This window comes from Astyanax mexicanus, chromosome 11, assembly GCF_023375975.1.
Source record: "Astyanax mexicanus isolate ESR-SI-001 chromosome 11, AstMex3_surface, whole genome shotgun sequence".
In the NCBI taxonomy this organism is placed as follows: Eukaryota; Metazoa; Chordata; class Actinopteri; order Characiformes; family Acestrorhamphidae; genus Astyanax; species Astyanax mexicanus.
In genome coordinates this window covers 37,778,819-37,804,068 of record NC_064418.1, presented here as the reverse complement: position 1 = coordinate 37,804,068, position 25,250 = coordinate 37,778,819, and the positions used below count along the sequence as shown (strand labels likewise).

The following is a 25,250-nucleotide window of genomic DNA, read 5'->3' as shown; positions in this document are numbered from 1 at the left end:
ACCCTAGAACCAGCTTTTAACGCTGTAGTACATTTTAACATTTAAAATCATCTTTATTATCTTGTGAAATAAATGTTTGGTGTTTCTGGCTTGTTGTTTAAGTACATTAAGCCACGTTAAGGTTTGTACTTAGGTTTCAGTGGAAAAAAACACACATTCAGCATTAGGTATTTTACACTCTGGTTCTTCAGTTAGTTAGGTCTGTTTTGCTCTGCCCTGCTAGTTTTCCTGCTGTATCACTCAGCTTGCCACAGCAAATGGAGGTAGTTAGTTGATTAGTTAGTTGTTAGTTGAATATTTGGGACAGGTGCTGAAATTAGTATAAACTAATGACCGTAATTAAATACTAAACCAACGGGGCAGTGCTACTCCTAAACTAAGAACCATTTTCTCTTATTATCTGCCTTTTAAAGCTCTTACACAGACTACAATGCTCAACATTACACTGCTCAGCATTACTGAAAGTGTTTGCACCTCTCTGTATGCTTTAATGATCCTCTGTGAAGAAGAAGAATCTAAAACGCGATCCGGCCGGAGTTCGCTGGTGTGGCGCAGAATCGAGTCCTCTGCCATTCCCTGACGCTGTGCTGTTACGTCAGTTAAGCATTAGCTTAAATATAGCATTTTCCTCATTACAACTCTTAAACGATCTCAAAATTTAGAGGATCAAGTGATATTTAGGAGGTAAATGTACACAGAATAAAATGTACAGGGTTCTGAACATATTTATTTACCACAGAATGTGATACAGACAAGTTTTTGAAATTTGTTCTATTGACTTGAACCACTTAGACACGGAACCCCAAATATGGGCATAAACAAAACGTTAATACCAACAGTAAAATCGCTTATAAATCGTTTGAAGTAAGGTCGGCATAACCCTACCAACACACCTGATTTAACTAATCATTTATTTAACAAGCCCTTTCAAAGCTGCAGGGGTGTGTTAAAGCCAGGAAAACTATGACAATATACAGAGCTTAGGGTAGTATTTAAAGTACAGAGATCTTCCAGCATTGGTAACGTGCTTAACTAATATTTAATTAACCCAAAGATCCCATGGTGACATATGCTTGACCGTTCTTTACAGCACTTTTTCCTCCATTCAACTCACTTTAAATCTCTGACATATACCACACATTCTGAGTGCATCACAGGACAGTATGTGAATGTGTGTACATTCAACCTCATTTACAGAGTGTAGGTGTGCTGGGTAAGTGCTAGAGATAAAAACTAGCTCCACCTTAAAATAGCAGCTTTTGCTCCTACAGGTCTGTTCTATCCGTTTAAACAATGCAAATGCTTTTATAAAATATGTAACATTCCATATAACTAGTTCTGACACAATTTCTAGAACAAAAAATTGTGAAATTTATATTATATTACGATTTTAACCTTAAAATATATGTATACACATAGTCCTCTACACTAATGCCTGTCCCCATACTAATGCAGCAGGGCAGAGGTATTCCATTTTGTACTCATCACTACCTAATTTCACTAAATGTTTTGGTAATCCATTAAATGCTGTAAGCAGCACATTAACAAAAGCTAGGTGCTGGTAAAAAGGGCTGACAGTGGACAGAGAGTATAAGCTCCTATGTGCGGTATAATCCTTCAACCAGTTTCCTTCATCCCATCAATTTCCAATGTAAATTCACATGGAAAAAGAAATAAGGCATGACATATCATTTTCATATCTGTGACAGGAGTGACACGCTGTAGGTTTCACTAATCATTACAGATTACAGGTAGAATTAATGGACAAATCTAAGGTAAATCATGTGGGCTTTGTGTTATTGCTGCAAATTACTGCTGTATTTTTTTTTTTCAATTTTTGTTCAACAAAAATAATCCATACTTATTACTGAAGACTGATTATGTAAATTGTTGTTATTCCAGTACTAAGAAACATGCCATAAAGTCTACAGCGTTTCCTCCCCAAGAAAATAAAACTGTCAGCAAAATGAAGCTGTAACTAAAGTTGATAAAGAAGAAACTGCCACTGCCACTACATGAGCTGAGTTTGGACCAGTATGCATTGTGAGTATTATTTTTTTGCAACATATACTTGATTGTCAAGTATAATGGTACAATTTAACTGAGACAAATGTGCCAACACCTTGTTTGTCGAATATAATATGGGAATTGCCCCCTGCCCCTTTTAATTGATTATAAATTACATCTGACTCAGTTTCACATGGCTGATGCTGAGCTTTAGCTGATGCTGCCATGTATTAGTCGTCTTTGTGCTGGGAAAGGTCAAATGTCAATTCATGAGTAACAGTGTTCCTAACTGTAACTAATTATAATTGAGCAACCATTGTTATTGAGCACAGGGTTTTAAACACAGCTCTGCTGATCACATATGTGTTTATGCAACCACATAGTAAACTTAATAGTCTATCTAATTTATATAGCACAATGCCAGTGAAGAAGTATGGATCCATAGCAAAGATTGAGGGTTATAGGGTTATAAAGCAGGTCTCATCACACAGAGAGCAAAAATGTCTCTATTGCTATCAGCAACATTTCCTGCTTCATTCTATAATAACTTGACTTGACTTGACTCTTTAATATAATAATGGGAATAAGAATTATGTAAAATAGGAAAAGCCAGCACACTAATTGATACATACAGTTGTAGTGGGGGGTTTATTTAACATGAATATCATGACAATATTGGTTCTTTTCTGGAGCAAATTAATTGTACTACATGCATCACCAACAGACTAATATTTGCATGATTTGCAAGAAAAAAATTCATTGTTGCAGAAGAGGAAGCAGTCTTGTGCTGTTGAACACTGATGCAAAAGGGGATTCTGAGTGTCCTAAATCACTTGTGTTATTTTTCCAGTGGGAGCAATTTGCATTGTAAAAAACAATTGAGACGTATGCATTACAAAGTTTTCATATCACAGTAAGATGATCTGGGTTATGTAATCACCAAATTCATACCTTGGTGTTGGTGGTGTGGAGGTGTGTATTTAGTAAAAGTCTCAACTCGTATGTAATGAGAAAAATGACACCATAATGAATTTATTATGCAAATTTTCAAGAGAGACTGGTTCTAATGCCATACATGACTCAACCCCTTGGCACGCACTACATATTAATAAAATCACATCAAGTGAAAGTTCACCTCCAATAAAGATCTAGAATCTAGACAATTTCTTGTATCAGATGCAAATACATACTTTGCACTGTCTATGTCTAATATGTAAATATGTAAAGAGTTATTTTATGTAAAAAGTTATTTCAGACCAACCTTATGAATGAGAGTTTTTTTTTATCAATAACAGCTAGTTAATATCATAAGATCTGACTGGTTATTGGTATAATAAGTGGGTATAAATCAGCAGTGCCTGGTAAAGATAAGACATTATTTTGTATTACCTGTTAATATGAGAAGTCAAGTAGAAAGGTAATGCAAATACAAAATGGGTGTGTGGTGTTTTAGTGAAACTGCAGACTTTCCTCAGACACCACTCATGATTAATGGCTTTAACGGGCACTTGTAGACCCCTGGTAATGACCTGGCAATTTCCATGACATCTTATTAGATCATATTGTCCTAAATCTGCATGCATTTGATGAAGAAATTCTTCAGGCTTGCCATTTAATGTAAGTATCATATTGCCTTTTTGACCATTTATAAATAGTTGAGAGACTAATAGAGATTGCAGGAATGCAAACACCAAGGAATTTGTAACCACTGCTATTTCATTAAGGTGGACGAGAACATGACCTCATTTTATGCTCCTGTAACTAAACAGCTTCTTTGTTGTGTTGGTTATAAGGGACTTTCTAGTGTTCCCCAGTTTTTGGGTATTTTTACTTTTTTCAGAGGTGTCAGGTAACGAGTATAATGACTACATACTTTTTATTTTACTTAATTCTGGCTTTGCAACCCAAAAAAAAAACATCACACATCACACTCCAGCAAGAACCTAGCAGACGTAAGCGGGCTAGTATGAAGATTAAGAGAACAAATTTTCCCAATTAAGGTTCTTCTAACTCATTCCAAATGGATTTAGTAGATTACCATTATTTCAAAGGACACAGTTCCACTGCTCCACAGCTCAAAGCTGGGGTGTCTCATACCTCTCTAGCCCACACCTGCCAATTGGTTAATTTATTTTGTTTATCTGCACAAAAGAGTCTATTACATTTTTTTCTAAAAATACTCCCAATAGAATTTCTGAAATGCTGAGTGCATTTTTTAGAAGGGGTGTCCACAAACGTGTGAACATATCGTGTAGATGATTATCATGTCCGATATCTTTACCTCATGTTTCATGTAATTTTAAGTCTTTGTTTGAATGCAGTCAATCGTGAAGAAAAGGGTGTGTTATTAAGAAGGAGACACCTCCTTACCAATAGAGAGCATATAAGACGGACTCAAGAACGTTTGAGAGGCATTTTGGAAAGCAATTATCAAAATAGCTGATCATTCTAAAAACACTAAGGACTTTTCTGTTAAAAAAAGTTCTAAACTCTGATTCGAGGAGAGCTAGCCTTCAGAAAGCATATATCACAGTTTACTGCTTACAAGTGATCCAGAAATCCAAGAAAAAAAAATGTTTCTTAACGTCACATCAGTTGCTGTCATTGGAATGAGTTCTTTGGCGTTTGCTTCAGTGAATGTGCCTCTCTCAGCGGTCAGCATTATTGTGAATCTTTATTTTATCTTCTGCATGGCCTTCCCTGAACAAGGGTCAGAACGGATGAAGCAACCCCTTAAGGTCTTACTGGGATCTCTGTTCGGATTCAACACTGCTCTTCATGCCTGCAGCTTACTTTGGGCTTTAAAGGATTTTTTATTTTTTACAGTTACTCCATTCGCTATGGTATTTACTTATATTGTCCTAGATCTTGTGCTTTTTTCTGTAAGGGCCAGCGTCACATCCTCTCTTTGGCTGAATGTGTTCTACTACTGCCAGATCGTTCCTGCACAGCGCCCCGTCTTCATCTGGGTGAAGAAGAACATCAAAAGCTTCATATACTTTTCTCTAATCGTCGATAAAATTTACATTCTTTTGGGATTGATCCTAAATGTAACAGATACTGCTGTTTACTTTTCAACATTTTTTAAATATATTGAAATAGTAAATTACACAAACGTAAACCCGCTGGAAATGTTTGCGACAAGTATTATACTGTCTAACATAGTGATAATAAACTTTTGGATTAGATTTGGTCTAAATTTGGTCAATTTTTGTGTGATGTCTGCAGCAAGTTGTGCGACTGTCCTCTATCTCTGGAAGCACATAAAGAGCATGAAGGATGGTAGCAGCACTATCTCCTCGCCACATCTCAAGAAACAGATGAGAGTGACAATCACAGGCATCGCACAGGCTGTCCTTTACTTCCTGTGTGCAATCTGGACGAGCCTCGATGCACTCTTTAGAATTAAATTACCAATTGTTTTCGACATGGATCGGCATATCCTTTGTACTGTTATTTGTTTTTATTCTTTTGGGACGACCATTAATGTGTGTGTTGGTCAGACAATGCTTAGGCAGCGAGTTGTTCACCTTCAGAAGAAGATTCTTCTTTTTTTAAATCTGAAAAAATAACACTTTTTTATTCTATTTTCAGGTTTACTGAAATTTACTGCATTTTTTTTTCATGTTGTGTTATGTCATTTGCGTTGCTTAGAAATCTGATATAAACTTATTTCCATTGCAATAAGAATGACAATTTCTTTTGCTGTCTAAACATAACCATGTGTCTACAAATTGTTACAGAAGGTACAGGTTTTTAAAAGGTAAATGCAGATAAAGTTATAATAGTCCAGCAATTTTGTAACACTGTAAAGGCTGGTAATGAACATAAAATAAGCAACATATATTATGTAAGCTTGATGAACAAAATAGTTTCTGACATTTCTTGCTTGGCTCATTATTCTTATCGTAAATATGCTTTCAAAGCTTTATATTTCTGTTATTGTTGTCTGGTTTGGTAAGGGAATAAATTAAGGGTTTAGTTGCTTAATGCATTAATGTATTGTTGTCATTAGATTTAAGTTCCTCATTTTTTACTGTAATGGGGTGTTGGGACAAGACTATACTTAATACTATAAAAATAATTAAATTAAAACCTTTTTAGATTATTAGGAAATGTGTTTATGAAAAATAACATAACATTGATTATACCACAGTTCCGACCCTGAAATTTGATTGTCTGAGAGGCGTTTTTTAAGTGACAATATTAGTCGAAAATGCACTGCAACCGAAGCTCTTCATGTATTACTACGCCACATATAGGTAACCTAGCAACAATGCAGCTCTACCAAACCTAATGCGATATCATTAAACACCTCTGGGAGGCGCTAGATCCCATAGACACAGTGCATAAACGCCATGTCTCCAATAGGCGGCGCAGGCAAAGACGCGGTCCCACAAATAAATAAGCCCAGTGATTCGAAAATACACATTATTACACACATTATCAGTCACTAATTTCAGGTTAGGAGTTGTTATTATTAAAATAAAAGCTTGAGTGTATTTATTTTCCAGTTAATATAGGATATTATAAGCTAAATGTAAGGTTGACCCTTGTAATTCCTGCAGTCTTTCCGCTGGGCGGCGCCAAAGTAAACAAAACTTTAGTTCTTTAAAAAACATTTTCTTTCAGTCAAACGAGCGCTGGACTTTAATCTACACAGATTTCTCTCCTAAAAACTGTGTATTTGGGTGAGTAAAACGCTTCCGTTTATTTACAGTACACATAGATTTCCACCATTATGACTGAAATGGCCGATAATGCAGAGCTTACAGTGCAGCTAAAGCAGAGTAGCTATGGAACTATTTTAACACGCGGAGTGTTTCTAACCAAACTGATCGCATTTTCTCGTCCTGTTTAACTTCAAAATCTTTCAATAAACAGTGATAATGGAACTGTGGTATAATCGCAATAATACACTCGAGGTTCGTGCTATAACGTCACATTGGCACTGTTGTGCTGATCTTCGGCACTCGGCCGCCTACGACCGGATCACAGCAGTGCCAATGTGACACGTTATAGCACGAAACTGGAGTGTAATATTGCTTAAATATAAAGACAAACTTCAATTTTTTAATGAATTGTTGTGAATAGATACATTTTACACTTTTTTGTACATTTTAAGCTTTTTGTTGGGGCTTTAGCCTGATTAAGATTACTGACATTACTGGTTTATTGAATTATTGGTGTAACATATGGCTCTGTAATCTAACCATATTAATAAAGATATTGCATTTATCACATAGTGGTCTTATTTATGAACTGGTAATAGTCACGTTTTTTTCTCGTTTTTTGTCTTTGTCGGTCTGTCTTTGTGTTATTCCGGGTCCTCCTTGTCATGTGCTCTGTTTTTGTTTCTCCCTTGTCACCACCCTAGTCATTAGTGTTTCCACCAGTCTTATTTGTAACTTTGCCCTCTCATTATTTTCTCCCCCTCATTAGTTTCTCAGCCCTTATTGTTTGTGTATATATAGCCCCTTTGTTTCAGTGTTTCCTCTTTTGGTCTTGTTCGTGTTTCACATCTGTATGGTTGCTCATTTTATGTTTTCCATCCTAGTTTATTCCTTGTTCTGATCACCAGATTCTGTCTGTTTGTTTATCTTGTTTATTAATTTACTTCCAATTACGAGGTGTGTGTGGAGTGAAGGTGTGTATATACTGATATATACATAGTCCTCAGGTGATTGACTTTCCATGTGCCATGTGCAGTGTCATGTGTTTGCTTGAGGAAGTGATGACAGTGTGAGGTGCATTCTGGGTATCGTAGTTCAGAGGCTGGAGATTACAGGTAGAGCTGAGTGTCAAAGGAATCATATAGGCCTGATATAGAGCTTCCATATTTTACCTGTTCGTGTGGATTTCCTCCATGGACTCTTACAGGCCAAAAACATGGAGATGGATTAAATGGAGGTGAATTACCTACTCTAAAATTGCCCTGGTGTGTGTCTGTGTGTGTGTGTGTGTGTGTGAATGGGTAAGAAGTATGCATCCAATGCAATTGGCTGCCTCTTCTCATAGGCGTGTGTTGGTTGAGTGCTAAGTATAAAGGTTTGTGTAGGATATTGACTGTAAAGAGTGTTTGGACACTATATAAAGAAAGGCAATATGTAAGATAACTAAGAATGGGTACAACCCTGATGAGTTAGACATCATATATCAGAAAATGGCTATGATATGGACAGTGCACCACCTGGGGTAGAGCCAGAAAACATCCATGGCTTAATTCAAAAGTACCATGCTTGCTTTGCCAGATTTTTTTTTCCCATTTACAGCAGCTATATGAATTATTTTCAAGCCATCTGAGAAAATAAACTGCCTAAACAAATCCGTAAATCCTTTATGCAAAGCATGTTAGTAGCTCATCCTGAAGAGTCAAATCATATTGTCGAGCTTCTATTATATTTTGTATTTTCTCGAACTGTCTATCAGTCTCAAACCCTCACACAGCAAATTTTAAGGATGACTAAAAACTGCATTACTGATCTAAATAGCTTTTACCATTGAGCTTTGTAAAAGTAGAGTTCACAGAATGAAATAAATTATCAGATACAGCATTCCAGAGGTAAATGAGGATGATAATGATTCAAGAAACAAATATGTTCTACAGTCTGTAATTATACAACATGATATGTATGATGAACAGAGCTTATTGAATGAACATACAGTACAGGCCAAATGTTTGGACACACCTTCATTGCTCCATTCAATGCATTTTCTTTATTTTCATACATTGTAGATTCTCACTGAAGGCATCAAAACTATGAATGAACACATGTGGAGTTTCATGTACTTAACAAAAAATGAGCTGGCCTTCACAGTCACCGGACCTGAACACAATCCAGATGGTTTGGGGTGAGCTGGACCACAGAGTGAAGAAGGCAAAGGGGCAACAAGTGCTAAACACCTCTGGGAACTCCTTCCTTCAAGAAAGGAAAACCATTTCAGGTGATTATCTCTTGAAGCTCATTGAGAGAATGATGCCAAGAGTGTGCAAAGCAGTAATCAGAGCAAAGGGTGGCTATTTTGAAGAAACTAGGATATAAACATTTTTATTGTTATTTCACCTTTTTTTGTTAAGTAAATAAAACTCCACATGTGTTCATTTATTGTTTTGATGCCTTCAGTGAGAATATGTAAAAAGTGTATAAAAATAAAGAAAGCGCATTGAAAAAGAGAAGGTGTCCAAACTTTTGGCCTGTAATGTGTATTTTTCTTAAAATATAGACAGATTCAGGGCTTAGCCACCACCTTGCTTTGCATATGTGCATCACCCATCACCTTCCTGTGTCTTTCAAAATTCCATACTGTGGAAATAATGGTTAAAATGGTCCAGGTACATGACATTCAAATGCAGGTAAAAATTCAGGCAGGCAGTCAGTTTTGAGAATCATGCACTTACTGAACTCACTGGTCTGTCTGTTTTCCTTAACAGAGGGGGCGTTTCACTGCTCAGCAATCAGGCATAAAATCTATGTAGAAAAGTTACTAGAAAAGCCACTATGATTTGCATGACTATGGGTTATTTTTGTAAAGTGTGTGAAGGCTCCACTTTACCAGTATAGAACGTATGTGCTGGAATACTGAAGAACCTATTTAGGAAAAATGGCTGAAAATACTTCTACGGTTGGCTTTCTTAAGATGAGTTCCCAAGCTTTTGCTTCTGTGAACATGGCTGTGGCTTCATTATCCATCTTCATCAACTTATTTTTTGTTTTCTGTATGGTTTTTCCATCCCAGAGGTCGGAGCACCTGAAACAACCTCTGAACATCTTGCTTGGTTTGCTGATTGGGTCCAGCATTGCTTCTCACGTCTGCATACTTATTTTTGTTCACAGTGGCGACGTTTTATTCACTGCAGAATCACCAAAGTTCTTGATCAATCACATTGTAGAGGAAACTATGCTGTTTATCATGAGAACCAGCGTGACCTCCCACCTGTGGCTGAACGTGTTCTACTATTGCCAGATTGTTCCAGCTCAGCGTTCATTCCTTATCTGGTTGAAGGACAATATCAGAGTCTTTGTATACTTTGCTCTGATCATGGACAGACTCTTCTTTTTGTCTAGCTTCATCTCTAGCATTTTATATTATTCTGAAATCCAAATTATTTCTAACAGTACTACTTATACTAATACCAGTCTCATGGACACAGAACAGAATGCCACAGCTGCAATTTTACGTGAACTGTCTGAGACATGCATCATACAGTATTGGTTAAGATTTGCCTATTTCTTTATCAGTCTTTGCGTGATGTTGGCAGCAAGCTGTGCAACTGTTCTATACCTGCGGAGACACATGAAGAGAATGGAGGAGAGCAGCAAATCCTTCTCCTCTCCTCGTCTTCAGAAACAGATGAGGGTGACCATCACAGGCATCGTACAGCTCATCCTTCAAATGATCTGTATTTCCTGGATAATATCTGATGGACCACTTCGATTGAAGTTACCAAGTCATTTTGATCCAGATCGCCACATATATAGCACTGTTATCTCTCTGTACACCTTGTGTTCCACCTTGAACCTGTGTGTTGGTCAGTCCATATTCAGACAGCGAGTGATTAATATGTGGCAAAACCTTGTGCAATTTTTTTGTGCAAATTCTGAATGACTAAACTAGTAATACTACATCTTCTTTCATTCAGTAGTTTATGAAATGGGTTATGGGGGCACCCTGTCTTGCACATTTTAGTGATTTCCCTGCTCCAAACACCCCTGATTAAACTAATCAGCTCAATAACAAGCAATTTCAAGGTTGAAGGGGCTATTTTAAAAGTTGGTTATGACTAAAATGAGCAGGGGAATTGTGAGCGGGGAAATGGTGCTAGGTTAAGAAACATCCTTATCCCAAGCTCTGTATGTTTGTTGTTATTTACCTGAAAAAAAAACTTTTATGAAATTAGAACAGTGGATCTAATGGCAGAGTAAAATACTGCTATATAGCATTCTGGGTTTAAACACAACACAAAATGAACCACTGTCTACCCACAACCTTTATATATAAACTGTTTTTTAAAAAACAATACTGTGTTAAGTATTGTTCCAGATGTACAATGTGCACAATGTATAATGTTTAAAGCGGGGCTCCCAGGACTGGTACTGGAATCCCTTCCTATTGACATTTAAGCAAATCCCAATTATTTCTCTCTGGCCACACACAAGTCATTTTGAAAGGAAAATTTAGAGTAACAATTTGTCTGGTTACTGTACTTAAATGTAGCTAGAGATGACCCCATTGACATTTTTATGTGCTACTTTGTCTAAATGTAAATGAACACAGCACAATATTTAAATCAGGTTATTAGGAGAAAAGTGTGCCTGTAAGGAAGTCTAAAATGACAGATGTTTCTCTCTATTTACTCAAAAACATTGAATGACCATTAAAATATAAATAAAGTGCTTAAGTTTAACTGAAAAGCATATCCAGATTAAATATATTATCTACATAAATCTTTTGCATCAAGCAGTATAAGAAACAAGCTATGTTTGGACTTTTAGCATCTTACAAACCTGGAAGACAATAAAAGTGTCAATAAACTGTGTGACTTTCTATATTTGGGGAGACACATGACTAACAGACACAGACATAACTGTCACAGGCAACATCTCTTTTTATTACTACAGTCTTTTTTGTTTTTGATATGTATTACATTGCAGTCCTTTTACTTGAAGTGTGTTTGTATGCTGGGTGTGTTCAGTATGTTATTTTATTTAATTTCATGCTGTGAATGAGAAGTTTTATTATGATCTATAAAACAAATATTTAAAATACTGTCTTGACAACTCCATCTAGTGGTTACAAATGGTTCAAACATTGTAATGGTAACTTTTTAATGCTTTGAAAGGCTTTCACATGAACCACGTATTTTACTTTACATCTACAATCTGCAATGCCACATGTCTATAGTGTAAATTATTATGTACATTGTTTAAGTTACTTGAATATTTTCTATTTTATTGTACTTATTCTATGTTGTAAATATTGTTACCTGCATATAAGTGGGAACTTGCACCCAATTTTTTTCACTTACCTGTACTTTTGTGATGTGACAATAAATCTGATTTAATTAGTGGGTATTTTGTATTTGTGTTTCCGTGTTTGTCATCTCTCACTATGTGCTCTTTAGCACATGGCTCTGTTTTGTTTTATATCTTGTCTCCACCCTTGTCCCACCTGGTCATAAGTGTTCCCACAAGTCTTACACACACTTTGATTACATATGATCACATTTGTTATTAATGTTTTCACTATCCTTGGAACCATCCCACGTAAACCACATAACTCACACTAAAATAACACCAACAGGAAGCTTTTATATAATGAACACTGAAGTAATGCTATGGAGTTTAAAAAAGCATAAGCATAAGTAGTGTAGTGTGTTTTTTTCACAAGCACTCATATTGATATATCTACATGGGTTGTCCATTTTTATGGTATATTCCTGTTTTTTTTTTATTAGTTTCCCCAATATATCAATAACTTTACACTTTACATTATTATTTCAGCTGGTATTCTAGACTGGTTGAAAATCTATAGGGGGTCATTTGCATTGTAAATACAGACAGAAAAGAATACACCATGAGACATATAGGTTTCATAGACATGATACGATTAGTTTGAATAAGCAGTCCAAATGTAAGACCTATGCTAGGCCTATTTAAATTACGAGAGGGGAACCTTTTTATCTTTTTATTATTTAGTGATATTCTCAGACAGTTACAACCTTCTCTAAGTCAGTTGTAATTCAGGACGTTCAGATATCCAACATGGATTATAACAGCTCTGGGAGTTATTTCCTTATCTCAATGAGTGCTAAAAGTTTTGCTGCAGTGAATGTGCCACTCTCTGCGACTGGAATTCTTTTAAACGTGTTTTTTGTCTTCTGCATGATCTTTCCACCACAAGGAGCAGAACTACTGAAACCACTTCTGAAGGTTTTACTGGGATCACTGGTTGGGTGCAACACTGCTATTCATGTTTGCGGCTGTTTAATAGTTTACTATGTGTTTGTCATACACGATGTGATTTTAGATTGGTTAGCATTAGTTATATCAGGTCTGATTGTAAATGTTATGATGTACACCATGATGACCAGCGTTACCTGCTGCCAGTGGATGAATATGTTTTACTTCTGTCAGATTGTTCCTCCTCAGCATCCTTTCTTCATCTGGTTTAAGAAGAACATCAGAGCTTTAATTTACTCTGGTTTGATCTTTAATGTAGTCCTCTATGTGTTTGGAATGACTGCAGATGTAGCTTATGCAATAGTGCAAGTGAAATTCTACAATGCAGATAATGTATCGAGTGCAATGAGGAATGAGCTGGTGAACTCAGTGGCTCTAAACCACGACATAAAATTAGTGAACTTTTTGAGCAGAGTACTCTTATTCTTGCTCAGTGTTTGTGTGATGTTGGTATCGAGCTTTGCAACTGTTCTCTATCTGTGGAGACACATGAAGAATTTAGAGGAGAGTGGCGTCTCCTCTCCTCGCCTCCAGAGACAGATAAAGGTGATCATCACAAGCATCTTAATACAGGCGACCCTTAACTTCCTCTGCTCAGTTGGGGTTTTAATAGATGAAATCCTGTCTGAATACACCGGAGTAGATTCTGATGGACTTATCTTGTTTACCATCATCTCTTTGTACTCTTTTGGGACAACCATTAACATGGGCATCACACAGTCTCTGTTTCGGCAGGGAGCCGTTAATGTTTTGCAAAAACTACAGTAACACTTTAAAAGGCTTTTCAGCCATGTAAAATGTACTGTAAATAATATGTTGTACTTTTGCACGGAACTTGAGTTTGGCAAATGTACAGATTGAACTTTATTTAATATGATATAGTTTAATATAAATATGAATTCTTACACATTTCCAAATACACAACTTCTCTGTGGTCTCCCCAGAATTCACCATAAATTTTTTTTACACCATAGAATTTAGTTTGGTTTGTTAATTAATTTTATCTTAAAGTGAATTATAAAATGTATGATTTCTGTATGTATGATTACACTGTATGATTTCTAGCAAAATTATAATGAAATTATAATATTCAGAAAGTAACAAATTTAAGAAACAGACAGTTTCGCTTTTTTCTTCAGAGAAACTCACATAAAGGAATCAATGTTTATTCTAAAATATATATATGGCTGCTGTAATTAGGCTAGAGTTTAAAATACAGGCAACCGCAAGAGTCAAAAAATGCATAACAGTGCCATGTCTTCAATGTATTAACTGTAAAGTGTGTTTAAAATTCAAATTTGAATGAATGTATTTTTGATTTGATATTAATATAAATTCTTACAAATATCTTAATACATAACTTTTTGCAGTTACTGCACTGCATTACATTTACATTTTTTTATGTATAGATAGTCACATTTGTTAGAAATTCACTGTATAACTTCTCACTGCATGATGTAAATTAAGGACTGATGCATTTTCTTTTCCACTTTTAAAAATAGTAATAAATGTGCATATCAACCTTTTTTCCAATGTTTTTTGCTGTACCATCTGCATAAAGTTTCTCTCTATGACTGCTATAGCATTTTTTGTTGTTTTATGTGTGAATAAAAATAAATATAAAAATTTGAACACTTTAAATCATTCAAAGATACATTAATATATGAAACTCAACCTAGAATATGTTTATATTGTATTTTGCTCATAAGGTGCAATTAGCCAAAAACATGGAAATAAAAAATGCCGGTAAAATAACAATTGTATTTGTTGTTTTTGCAGTAATTTGACATGACAGTGAAGGCTTTAAAAATGTAAAACTAGCAGAGGGTCATTATTACTTGCTCTCACAGGTGCAAGCTGGAGCTAAGAAGGGTCAGCTCATAGCAATGAACTAGCCTCTTTTGTAATATCTGTTAAAATAGTTCTCCGGCCTAAAGTACAGAACTAGAAGTATTTACATACATTAATTTAGAAACTGTGACACTTGATAACATGATAACATGAACAGGCCACAACACACCACGGCAGGGTTGCCCAAACTTTTTATATTATGCATACAAACATAAATACATGCATACAGACATGCATATATTTGATTTCATAATTATTGTGTGTTTTTGGTGAGTAGATACAAAACAGAACAAGGGGAAGTGGAGTGTTGTCTCTTGCTTGTATGTCTATTCAAACAGCAGGTCAATAAACTAATTGAAAATCAATGTATTTTCCAATGTGAGTAATTTGCATTGCAAATAACAATAAAAGAATTACATGTACCAAAGTACATAACATAAATCTGATTGATTTGAATATGTAGTCAAAATTGGGGGTATTAATGCCTGTTGCACTTCTGAGACCCTGTTCAATTATAAGAGAGGAACCTTCTATCTGGTAATCATTTGTGATTTGGAAAGCAACGAAATCCACCATGGGTTATAACAGCTCTAGGAGTTATGTCCATATCTCAATGAGTGCTGCAGGTTTTGCTGCAGTGAATGTGCCCCTCTCTGTTGTTGGAATTCTTATTAACATGAAACCTGAAACCACTTCTGAAGGTTTTACTGGGATCACTGGTTGGGTGCAACACTGCTATTCATGTGTGCAGCTGTTTAATAGTTTTCTATGTATTTGTCTTAAGAATGGGGATTTTAGATTATATCATATTAACTATAATATCTGATCTGATTTTAAATGTTATAATGTACACCATGATGACCAGCGTTACCTGCTGCCATTGGATGAATATGTTTTACTTCTGTCAGATTGTTCCTCCTCAACATCCTTTCCTCGTCTGGTATAAGAGAAACATCAGAGCTTTAATTTACACTGGTTTGATCTTTAATGCAATTTTCTATGTGTTTGGAATGATTATAGTTGTAACTTACGAAATTTTACGAGTGAAATATTACGGCGCATTTAATTTGTCAATTGAAATGGAGGAGATGCTGTGGGTTTCAGTGATTGTAAACCAGCAGATAAAAGTTGTGAATTCCTGGAGCAGGTTAGTCTTATTCTTGCTCAGTGTTTGTGGGATGATGGTATCGAGCTTTGCGACTGTTCTCTATCTGTGGAGACACATGAAGAACTTGGAGGAGAGTGGCGTCTCCTCTCCCCGCCTCCAGAGACAGATAAAAATAATCATTACAGGCATCACAGTACAGGCAGTCCTTCACTTCCTCTGCTCAGATGGGATTTTAGTAGATCAGCTCATAGTTAGATACTTTGATATGCTTTTCGACTCAAAGGAATTTATCCTCTACACATTAATCTCCTTGTACACTTTTGGGACAACCATTAACATGTGTGTCAGTCAATCACTGTTTCGGCAGGAAGTCATTCATGTTTGGCAAAAAATCAGACATTCAATTTCCTTATTTAATTGCAATACTAAATTATTGTAATTTTTAATATAATAACCTTTCTTGTAGGACTAACACTGTAAAAAAAATACTCTAATTTACTTTTGTACTGACAGTGACCTTTCAAATGTTACATTACATACTTGTATTTGTATTTGACCAGGCATTAATATAAATTATTGCAAATGTCTCACAACTTACAAAAGTACACACCTTCTTCCAGTTGTCAAAAAAATTGTCATGGTCAGCTATCACATTAATTTTAGTGTTCAGTATTTAATTACAGCAATGCATCATATATTATGAATATGATATCATATAAGGTTAACTTGGTATGTTTATGAATTTTACTAACTGTAAATTGAATCTCACAATAAACTGCTCTAAATGGTTTAATGGTTTATTTGTAGTGTGATTGAAATTAATTTTTTTGTATTATCAGATTACTCATATTGTACACAAGTAATGTAGGAGAAACTTTAGAAGCATTCTCCATTTCTTCTTACTGTAATTCAGTTTAATGAATCAGTGTATCCATCACCTGTTTGCCAGTGATACAAATCTACATTGTGTTTTGCACTGTAGGTCTACAACCCCAATCCCAAATAGGTTGGAATGCTGTATAAAATGTAAATAAATGTAAATTAAAATGGATTAGAATGATTTGCAATAAATCTTCTGGGTCTTCTTTGCCAGATTTTTTCTTTCTTTATAAGCCAAATGTTTTTTGTTGGTGAAATTCTGAAACCTCTATATACTGTTTAACATTAAAATTGCAGATGTTTCCAGATGTAAAAACTACCCCCACACGAGATGCAGGCTTTTTGAAGTGTGTGCTGATAACCAGCGAATCTGCAGAAAATGGGTTTTGTGGCTTTCAAAACCTTAGAACAATTTATCCAATTGTATGTTGAGGAGCATTTTAAATAGTTATACTATTTTAGATGCAGTTTGGTACAGATTAGTGAACCTTTGACCTTCTATGCTTCTGAGAGGTTCTACCTCTCTAAAATGCTTTTCTCTACCCCACTCCTGTTGCAGACTCTTTTTGTATTAGGTCTACATACCTTTCCAGCTTTTGTTGCCTCTTTCACAACTGTTTTGAGATGCAGTGCTGCCGTCAGCTTCTAAGTGAGTTAATGTTTTTCTGTAAATGGTAAAATGTCTCATGTTCAACATCTAATGTGTGCTTATATTCTATTGTGAATAAAATATGAAACTATGTGACTTGCAAATAATTGCATTGTTTTTAATTCACATTCATCAAAACTTTATACAGCCTCCAGGCTTTTTTGAAATTGTTACAATCAATTTATAGAGTCTGCACTGGTTGCACTGCACTGCAGAACATTTATGAAGCACTGCTGAAGCAAGTTATAGGGAAAAAAATTATTAGAGCTTACTGCTGCTTGTGATAGAGTAGATCTGAGTCAAGCAGTTGAATACTGAGCTAAAATCAGAGGTATTGCATTTGATAGGCTTGTCTTTTACACTTCAGACAGAACATTTATGTTAACTGCTGACTTATACTCCTTATACTCCCTTATAATTTGTGGAGCACAACCAACTTGTAATTTATTTGTGGGATTACAGAGAAGCATAATGTATCATCAGCATATTAAATATAATCTGCTCTGTGTAGTTCAATTGATTTTTGATTGAAATCATCTCTAATATGTATTTTTTTTATTTCTCGGATACAACAGTTCAATTCTATTTTTTCAGGTTAAAGGTGCTTTCTCCTTTAAACAGCTATAACGTTTATTTGTATCAGGCTACAAATAGGGCATTCTTTATAGCGTCACCATTATCAACTTCATAATAAAAAATTAACTTTATTATAATCATGTTTTGTTTTTTGGGATGGAATGTTGTAACGGGCTCGAGCTCTTTTATTAAATGCTTGAAACCAGGGTTCACTCCTACTTTCATCATGAGAGGATTTTTTTTTTTTTTTTGATATATTTTTTTTAAATATCAGCTTTAAATTGATAAAATTAAATTATATAAGTGGTGTCAATCACTTACATCAGAGAGAGAGAGCAAGAGAGAGAAAGAGAGCGAGCGAGAGACATAGAAAAAAAGGGACAGAGCGAGGAAAAGAGAGTGTTACCAGTGTAGTAGCAAAGTAATTTGCATTGTAAATACACAATGAGACATACAGTTTTCATAAGCGTTTATGAATTACGAATATGTAGTCAAAATTTAAGACATTACCACCCATTACACTTCTTAGTGTATGTTTGAAATTATGAGAGAGAGGAACCTCCTTTCCTGTTTAGTGATAATCTCAATAGTTATGACTTGATCTGAGTTTTGTTTATCAGATACACAACAGTTCAGATATCCCAACATGGATTACAACAGATCTGAGGTTTATGTCCATATCTCGATGAGTGCTGAAAGTTTTGCTGCAGTGAATGTGCCCCTCTCTGCTGTTGGAATTCTTATTAACATGTTTTTTGTCGTCTGCATGGTCTTTTCACCACAAGGAGCAGAACAACTGAAACCACTTCTCAAGGTTTTACTGGGATCACTGGTTGGGTGCAACTTTGCTATTTTTGTGTGCAGCTGTTTAATAGTTTTCTATGTGTTTGTCTTATGGGAGGTGATTTTAGATTGGATCACGATAGTTGTTATATCTGATCTGATTTTGAATGTTATGATGTACACCATGATGACCAGCGTTACCTGCTGCCATTGGATGAATATGTTTTACTTCTGTCAGATTGTTCCTCCTCAGAATCCTTTTCTCATCTGGTTTAAGAAGAACATCAGAGCCTTAATTTACTCTGGTTTGATCTTTAATGCAATCTTCCATTTGTTTGGAATGAGTGTAGATGTAGCTTATGCAGTTGTACGACTGAATTTCTACAATGCAGACAATGTATCAACTGAAATGAAGGATGAGATGTGGAATTCAGTTATTGTCAACCGTCAGATAAAAGTAGTGGACTACTGGACAAGGATATTCTGTTTCTTGCTCAGTGTTTGTGGGATGTTGGTATCGAGCTTTGCGACTGTTCTCTATCTGTGGAGACACATGAAGAACTTAGAGGAGAGTGGCATCTCCTCTCCCCGCCTCCAGAGACAGATAAAAATAATCATTACAGGCATTACAGTACAGGCAGTCCTTCACTTCCTCTGCTCAGATGGGATTTTAATAGATGAAATCATAGCTAAATACTTCTCAATGGCTTTTGACTGGAATGGATACATCCTCTACACCTTCATCTCGCTGTATTCATTTGGGACAACCATTAACATGGGTATCAGTCAGTCACTGTTTCGACAGGGGGCCGTTCATGTGTGGCACCAGACACTCAATTTCATATTTCACTGAATTAGTAAATTAACTATTTTTCTAATAATGTCTTTTGGGTGCAAAAAAAACATAAACACATAAACTGCTTCAGGGTTTCCGTAATAGCATTCCTAATAAACATTGGTAAGTTAGATTTATCATACAACGGAATTTAAATTGGTTTGTTTATTTATGTTAATACAACAAGAATTAAATAAGAACCCTACACTACTGAACTGAGGAATGATGATAAATCCATTTCTGTGTATCACAAATTATCACCTTCCTTTATCACTGCTAAGTGGCAGCAGAAAAGAACCTGATTAAATTGAGAGATGAACCTCCATATAGATTTGATCATTTGACCATCTCCCTCTTTGATTCTGCTTTGACTGAAGTTAACAGTCAGGACTGACAGCAAGCCATGACTTTTGCCATTGGGCTCCAGAGGAATTATCCACATTTCCCCACACACACAAAGGTTCTATCTTGTGAGCTTTAATTAAATATTTGCCTACATCAAAATAAAATGATTTTGAAAGAGATTTGTGAACAAAGAACACAATGAGACCCAATCCTACCCACATAGCTAAAGCAGTTGCATAGCTGAACCACAGTTAAGCCCTTATGGCAAGAAAATTATCTAAATGGCCTCCAAATTACCAAAGAGACTCTCAACTCTCAACTTTAATTTCACGTCATCATTCCTTTAATATTGTTTTTCTGCTTCTACCTTCACTCAGCTTCTAAATGGAGGGCACACAATCCTTACTCACTGCACTTGTTTTAATGTGATCCTAGTTTGTAGGTGAGAGTCTTACAAATGTTTGGAAACATGAACAATCAAAAGTAATAGACAAAAAGATTATTTTGTTTTGTATGTAAGCAGCCAAATTCAAAATAAAATTAAAAAAGGACTGGTGCCCTATCATGTATCTCTGCCCTGAAGGATGGATGCCATATCATGTTTAATTTTCTTATTCACAATCCAAGTGTTAGAAAATCAGTAGTGTTGTTTTTACCAGTGTGAGAAATTTGCATTGTAAATACAGACAGAAAGAATTACATAAGCCACAGTACATGCACTTTTCATAAACATTATCTGATTAGTTTGAATATGTAGTCAAAATGTAAGATATTACCACCCATTACATCTCTGAGGGTCTATTAAATTACACAAGAACATGAATCCTGTCACAACTCTTCTATCAGAGGATTTGTGACAAGATCTTCAGTTGCGATTCAGGAATACGAAAAAATCCAACATGGGTTATAACAGCTCTTGGACTTATTTTTATATAGCAATGAGTGCCAAAAAGTTTGTGTCAGTGAATGTGCCACTCTCTGCTATTGGAATTCTTCTAAACATGTTTTTTGTCTTCTGCATGGTCTTTCCACCACAAGGAGCAGAGCAACAGAAAAGAATTCTCAAAGTTCTACTGGGATCACTGGTTTGGTGCAACACTGTTATTCATTTGGTTTGTTTATTCATTGTTTTCTATGAGTTTATCATGTGGAAATTGGATATGGAAGTGAGTATATTATTGGCTATGTCGGATCTGATTTTGAATGTTATGATATACAGTATGATAACCAGCGTTACCTGCTGCCATTGGATGAATATGTTTTACTTCTGTCAGATTGTTCCTCCTCAGCATCCTTTCCTCATCTGGTTTAAGAGGAACATCAGAGCCTTAATTTACTCTGGTTTGGGTCTAAATGCAATCCTGTATGTGTTTGGAATGAGTGTAGAAATCGCTTATGAAATTGTAGGCTTTGATTATGATGCAGCATATAATTCATCAGATGACTTGGCAGATATTCTGTGGGATTCCCTGCAAATAAACCGTAAAATAAAATTAGTGAATTTTTGGTGCAGGTTAGTCTTATTCTTGCTCAGTATTTGTGTGATGATGGTATCAACCTTTGCGACTGTTCTCTATCTGTGGAGACACATGAAGAATTTGGAAGAGAGTGGCGTCTCCTCTCCTCGCCTCCAGAGACAGATAAAAATAATCATTGCAGGCATCACAACACAGGCAGTCCTTCACTTTCTCTGCTCAAATGGGATTTTAATAGATGAACTTATGTCTAAATACTCCTCAGTGGATTTTGACTGGAATGGATACATCCTCTACACCTTCATCTCTCTGTATTCTTTTGGTACAACCATTAACATGGGCATCAGTCAGTCACTGTTTCGACAGGGAGCCGTTCATGTGTGGCAAAATGTTTGCCAGGCTCTCCGTTTTTAATCTCACTGCATTAGTAAATGAACTTTTCTTCTAATAATGTCTTTGGGCGTGTAAAATGTATGCTGTAAAGTATGTGTTTTAATTTTGCTATAGAATTTATATGAGTTATTTGATGAGAACTGTAGGACCTTTATGTTGTTAAGTGAGAACTGTCAAATCCATATTAAGTGTCCAGTCACTGGGCAGGATCCTTAACTGCCTGTTCAACCACAGCTCTGATATTTATCTAAAAGATATGTAAAATCTAGTCTATAAGAAATATGTTGTGACATACTTTTGTAATGAACCTGACTTAGAATTTTTACAGATGGTTACAGATTGTACTTTATAAGCATCTTGTCATTAATATGTATATTTGCAAATGTCTTAATAAACTTCTGGCCTGTGCAAAATTTTTTAATGGTCTGATATCACCATACATTTTAACGTAACATATTAACACATAAACTGCTTCAGGGTTTCTGTAATAGCATTTATCATGAACATTGGAAAGTTAGATTTATTGTATCATGGAAGTTAAATTGGTTTGTTTATTTATTTTAATGGAATGAGAAAAAAAAACACCCTTACACTACTGAATTGAAGAATTATGATGAATCCATTTCTGTGTACCACGAATGATCACATTCCAATAGCACTGCTAAGTGGCAGCTAAATGGAACATAACTGAATTGAGACATCCACCTTCATATTGATTTGATCATAGAATACTTGACTGAAGTTGAAACACAGTATGCAAAAAGAAACACTGGCCTTTGCCTGGTCATGTAAGCATCTCCCTCTTTGATACTGCTTTGAATACAGTTAACAGTCAGGACTGACAGCAAGCCATGACTTTTGCCATTGGGCTCCAGAGGAATTATCCACATTTCCCCACAGACACAAAGGTTCTATCTTGTGAGCTTTAATTAAATATTTGCCTACACCAAAAGAAAATTATTTTGAAAGAGATTTGTGAACAAAGAACACAATGAGACCCAATCCTACCCCCATAGCTAAAGCAGTAGTAAATCCAAACCACAGTTATGCCCTTATGGCAAAAAAAAAGCTCTAGATCAGGGGTGTCCAAACTTTTTTTGTTGGGGGCCAGAAGGAGAAATATATTTGAAGTCACGGGCCACACTCTGTAATAAAACAAATAATGAAATATACCACTTTAAATAATAATTTTTTCCTGATTATTTCATTTACACACCATTTTACTTGACTTACTATCTTTATCTTTGACAGTGTTGTGTAAACTGAGATTTTTCAAATTGATGTTTAATTTCATGATGTCTCTTAATATTAAACTCCTTAATTACGGCAACTTTTAGACTCTTTGGTCCGTTTTTCTGCGCTACAAATGCGCACTCTCTCCGCTTTTAGACAGTTTGACCCGTTTTTCTGCGCTAGAAATGCGCACTCTCTCCGCTTTTAGACTCTTTTACCCCGTTTTTCTGCGCTAGAAATACGCACTCTCTCCGCTTTTAGACTCTTTTACCCTGTTTTTCTGCGCTAGAAATGCGCACCCTCTCTGCTTTTAGAATCTTTGGACCATTTCTGAAACCTAGCGTTCAAACTTTGAATCTCACATTATAAAAACCTGCTTAACAGCGGGCCAACTTTCATTCTATTTCTAAAATACCTCGCGGGCCACTCCAAAAAAGAAAAAGGGGCCGCAAATGGCCCGCTGGCAGTAGTTTGGACACCCCTGGTCTAGATGGCCTCCAAATTACCAAAGAGACTCTCAGCTCTCAACTTTAATTTCACGTCATCATTCCTTTAATATTGTTTTTCTGCTTCTACCTTCACTCAGCTTCTAAATGGAGGGCACACAATCCTTACTCACTGCAAACTTGTTTTAATGTGATCCTAGTTCATAGGTGAGAGTCTTACAAATGTTTGGAAACATGAACAATCAAAAGTAATAGACAAAAAGATTATTTTGTTTTGTATGTAAGCAGCCAAATTCAAAATAAAATTAAAAAAGGACTGGTGCCCTATCATGTATCTCTGCCCTGAAGGATGGATGCCATATCATGTTTAATTTTCTTATTCACAATCCAAGTGTTAGAAAATCAGTAGTGTTGTTTTTACCAGTGTGAGAAATTTGCATTGTAAATACAGACAGAAAGAATTACATAAGCCACAGTACATGCACTTTTCATAAACATTATCTGATTAGTTTGAATATGTAGTCAAAATGTAAGATATTACCACCCATTACATCTCTGAGGGTCTATTAAATTACACGAGAACATAAATCCTGTCACAACTCTTCTATCAGAGGATTTGTGACAAGATCTTCAGTTGCGATTCAAGAATACGAAAAAATCCAACATGGGTTATAACAGCTCTTGGACTTATTTTTATATAGAAATGAGTGCCAAAACGTTTGTGTCAGTGAATGTGCCACTCTCTGCTATTGGAATTCTTCTAAACATGTTTTTTGTCTTCTGCATGGTCTTTCCACCACAAGGAGCAGAGCAACAGAAAAGAATTCTCAAAGTTCTACTGGGATCACTGGTTTGGTGCAACACTGTTATTCATTTGGTTTGTTTATTCATTGTTTTCTATGAGTTTATCATGTGGAATTTGGATATGAAAGTGAGTATATTATTGGCTATGTCGGATGTGATTTTGAATGTTATGATATACAGTATGATAACCAGCGTTACCTGCTGCCATTGGATGAATATGTTTTACTTCTGTCAGATTGTTCCTCCTCAACATCCTTTCCTCATCTGGTTTAAGAGGAACATCAGAGCTTTAATTTACTCTGGTTTGGGTCTAAATGCAATCCTCTATGTGTTTGGAATGAGTGTAGAAATTGCTTATGAAATTGTAGGGTTAAGTTATTATGCAGCATATAATTCAACAGATGACTTGGCAGATATTCTGTGGGATTCCCTGCAAATAAACCATAAAATAAAATTAGTGAATTTTTGGTGCAGGTTAGTCTTATTCTTGCTCAGTGTTTGTGTGATGTTGGCATCAACCTTTGCGACTGTTCTCTATCTGTGGAGACACATGAAGAATTTGGAGGAGAGTGGAGTCTCCTCTCCTCGCCTCCAGAGACAGATAAAGATAATCATTGCAGGCATCACAACACAGGCAGTCCTTCACTTTCTCTGCTCAAATGGGATTTTAATAGATGAACTCGTGGTTAAATACTCCTCAGTGGATTTTGACTGGAATGGATACATCCTCTACACCTTCATCTCTCTGTATTCTTTTGGGACAACCATTAACATGGGCATCAGTCAGTCGCTGTTTCGACAGGGAGCCGTTCATGTGTGGCAAAATGTCTGCCAGACTCTTTTCTTAAAACTTTTTTTATAATAATGTCTCTGGGTGTGTAAAATGTATGCTGTAAAGTATGTGT

At 35.7% G+C, this 25,250-nt stretch overlaps 6 protein-coding genes and 1 pseudogene across 6 annotated transcripts; all 7 read left to right on the top strand.

Moving 5' to 3' along the window:
• Positions 1–4,303: 4,303 nt before the first annotated feature.
• On the top strand, positions 4,304–5,549 carry LOC125804982 (taste receptor type 2 member 10-like; the record flags this gene model as incomplete). The annotated part of the gene is made up of 2 exons (XM_049485114.1): positions 4,304–5,151; positions 5,236–5,549. Coding segments are annotated over exons 1-2 (885 nt in total), but the record flags the coding sequence as incomplete, so codon positions are not given.
• A 3,953-nt stretch (positions 5,550–9,502) lies between these two features.
• On the top strand, positions 9,503–12,199 carry LOC111194858 (taste receptor type 2 member 114-like). Its single transcript, XM_022679999.2, has one exon. It carries the CDS (start codon positions 9,610–9,612, stop codon positions 10,612–10,614), a length of 1,005 nt encoding a protein of 334 aa, XP_022535720.2. The 5' UTR covers positions 9,503–9,609; the 3' UTR covers positions 10,615–12,199.
• A 460-nt stretch (positions 12,200–12,659) lies between these two features.
• Positions 12,660–13,829, top strand: LOC125805031 (taste receptor type 2 member 8-like). The gene has a single exon (XM_049485370.1). The coding sequence runs from the start codon at positions 12,771–12,773 to the stop codon at positions 13,734–13,736; it is 966 nt and encodes a 321-aa protein (XP_049341327.1). The 5' UTR covers positions 12,660–12,770; the 3' UTR covers positions 13,737–13,829.
• Positions 13,830–15,228: 1,399 nt separating this feature from the next.
• LOC125804971 (taste receptor type 2 member 8-like) lies at positions 15,229–16,873 on the top strand (annotated as a pseudogene).
• Positions 16,874–18,677: 1,804 nt separating this feature from the next.
• LOC125804981 (uncharacterized) lies at positions 18,678–20,200 on the top strand. Its single transcript, XM_049485113.1, has one exon. The coding sequence runs from the start codon at positions 18,678–18,680 to the stop codon at positions 19,665–19,667; it is 990 nt and encodes a 329-aa protein (XP_049341070.1). The 3' UTR covers positions 19,668–20,200.
• A 693-nt stretch (positions 20,201–20,893) lies between these two features.
• Positions 20,894–21,883, top strand: LOC111194894 (taste receptor type 2 member 8-like). The gene has a single exon (XM_022680203.2). The coding sequence runs from the start codon at positions 20,894–20,896 to the stop codon at positions 21,881–21,883; it is 990 nt and encodes a 329-aa protein (XP_022535924.2).
• Positions 21,884–23,943: 2,060 nt separating this feature from the next.
• Positions 23,944–25,207, top strand: LOC125804980 (uncharacterized). Its single transcript, XM_049485111.1, has one exon. The coding sequence runs from the start codon at positions 24,206–24,208 to the stop codon at positions 25,205–25,207; it is 1,002 nt and encodes a 333-aa protein (XP_049341068.1). The 5' UTR covers positions 23,944–24,205.
• Positions 25,208–25,250: the final 43 nt, after the last annotated feature.

Coding starts and splice junctions, on each gene's coding strand:
- LOC111194858 (XM_022679999.2), top strand. CDS start 9,610: ATGGCTGAAAATACTTCTACGGTTGGCTTTCTTAAGATGAGTTCCCAA.
- LOC125805031 (XM_049485370.1), top strand. CDS start 12,771: ATGGATTATAACAGCTCTGGGAGTTATTTCCTTATCTCAATGAGTGCT.
- LOC125804981 (XM_049485113.1), top strand. CDS start 18,678: ATGGATTACAACAGATCTGAGGTTTATGTCCATATCTCGATGAGTGCT.
- LOC111194894 (XM_022680203.2), top strand. CDS start 20,894: ATGGGTTATAACAGCTCTTGGACTTATTTTTATATAGCAATGAGTGCC.
- LOC125804980 (XM_049485111.1), top strand. CDS start 24,206: ATGGGTTATAACAGCTCTTGGACTTATTTTTATATAGAAATGAGTGCC.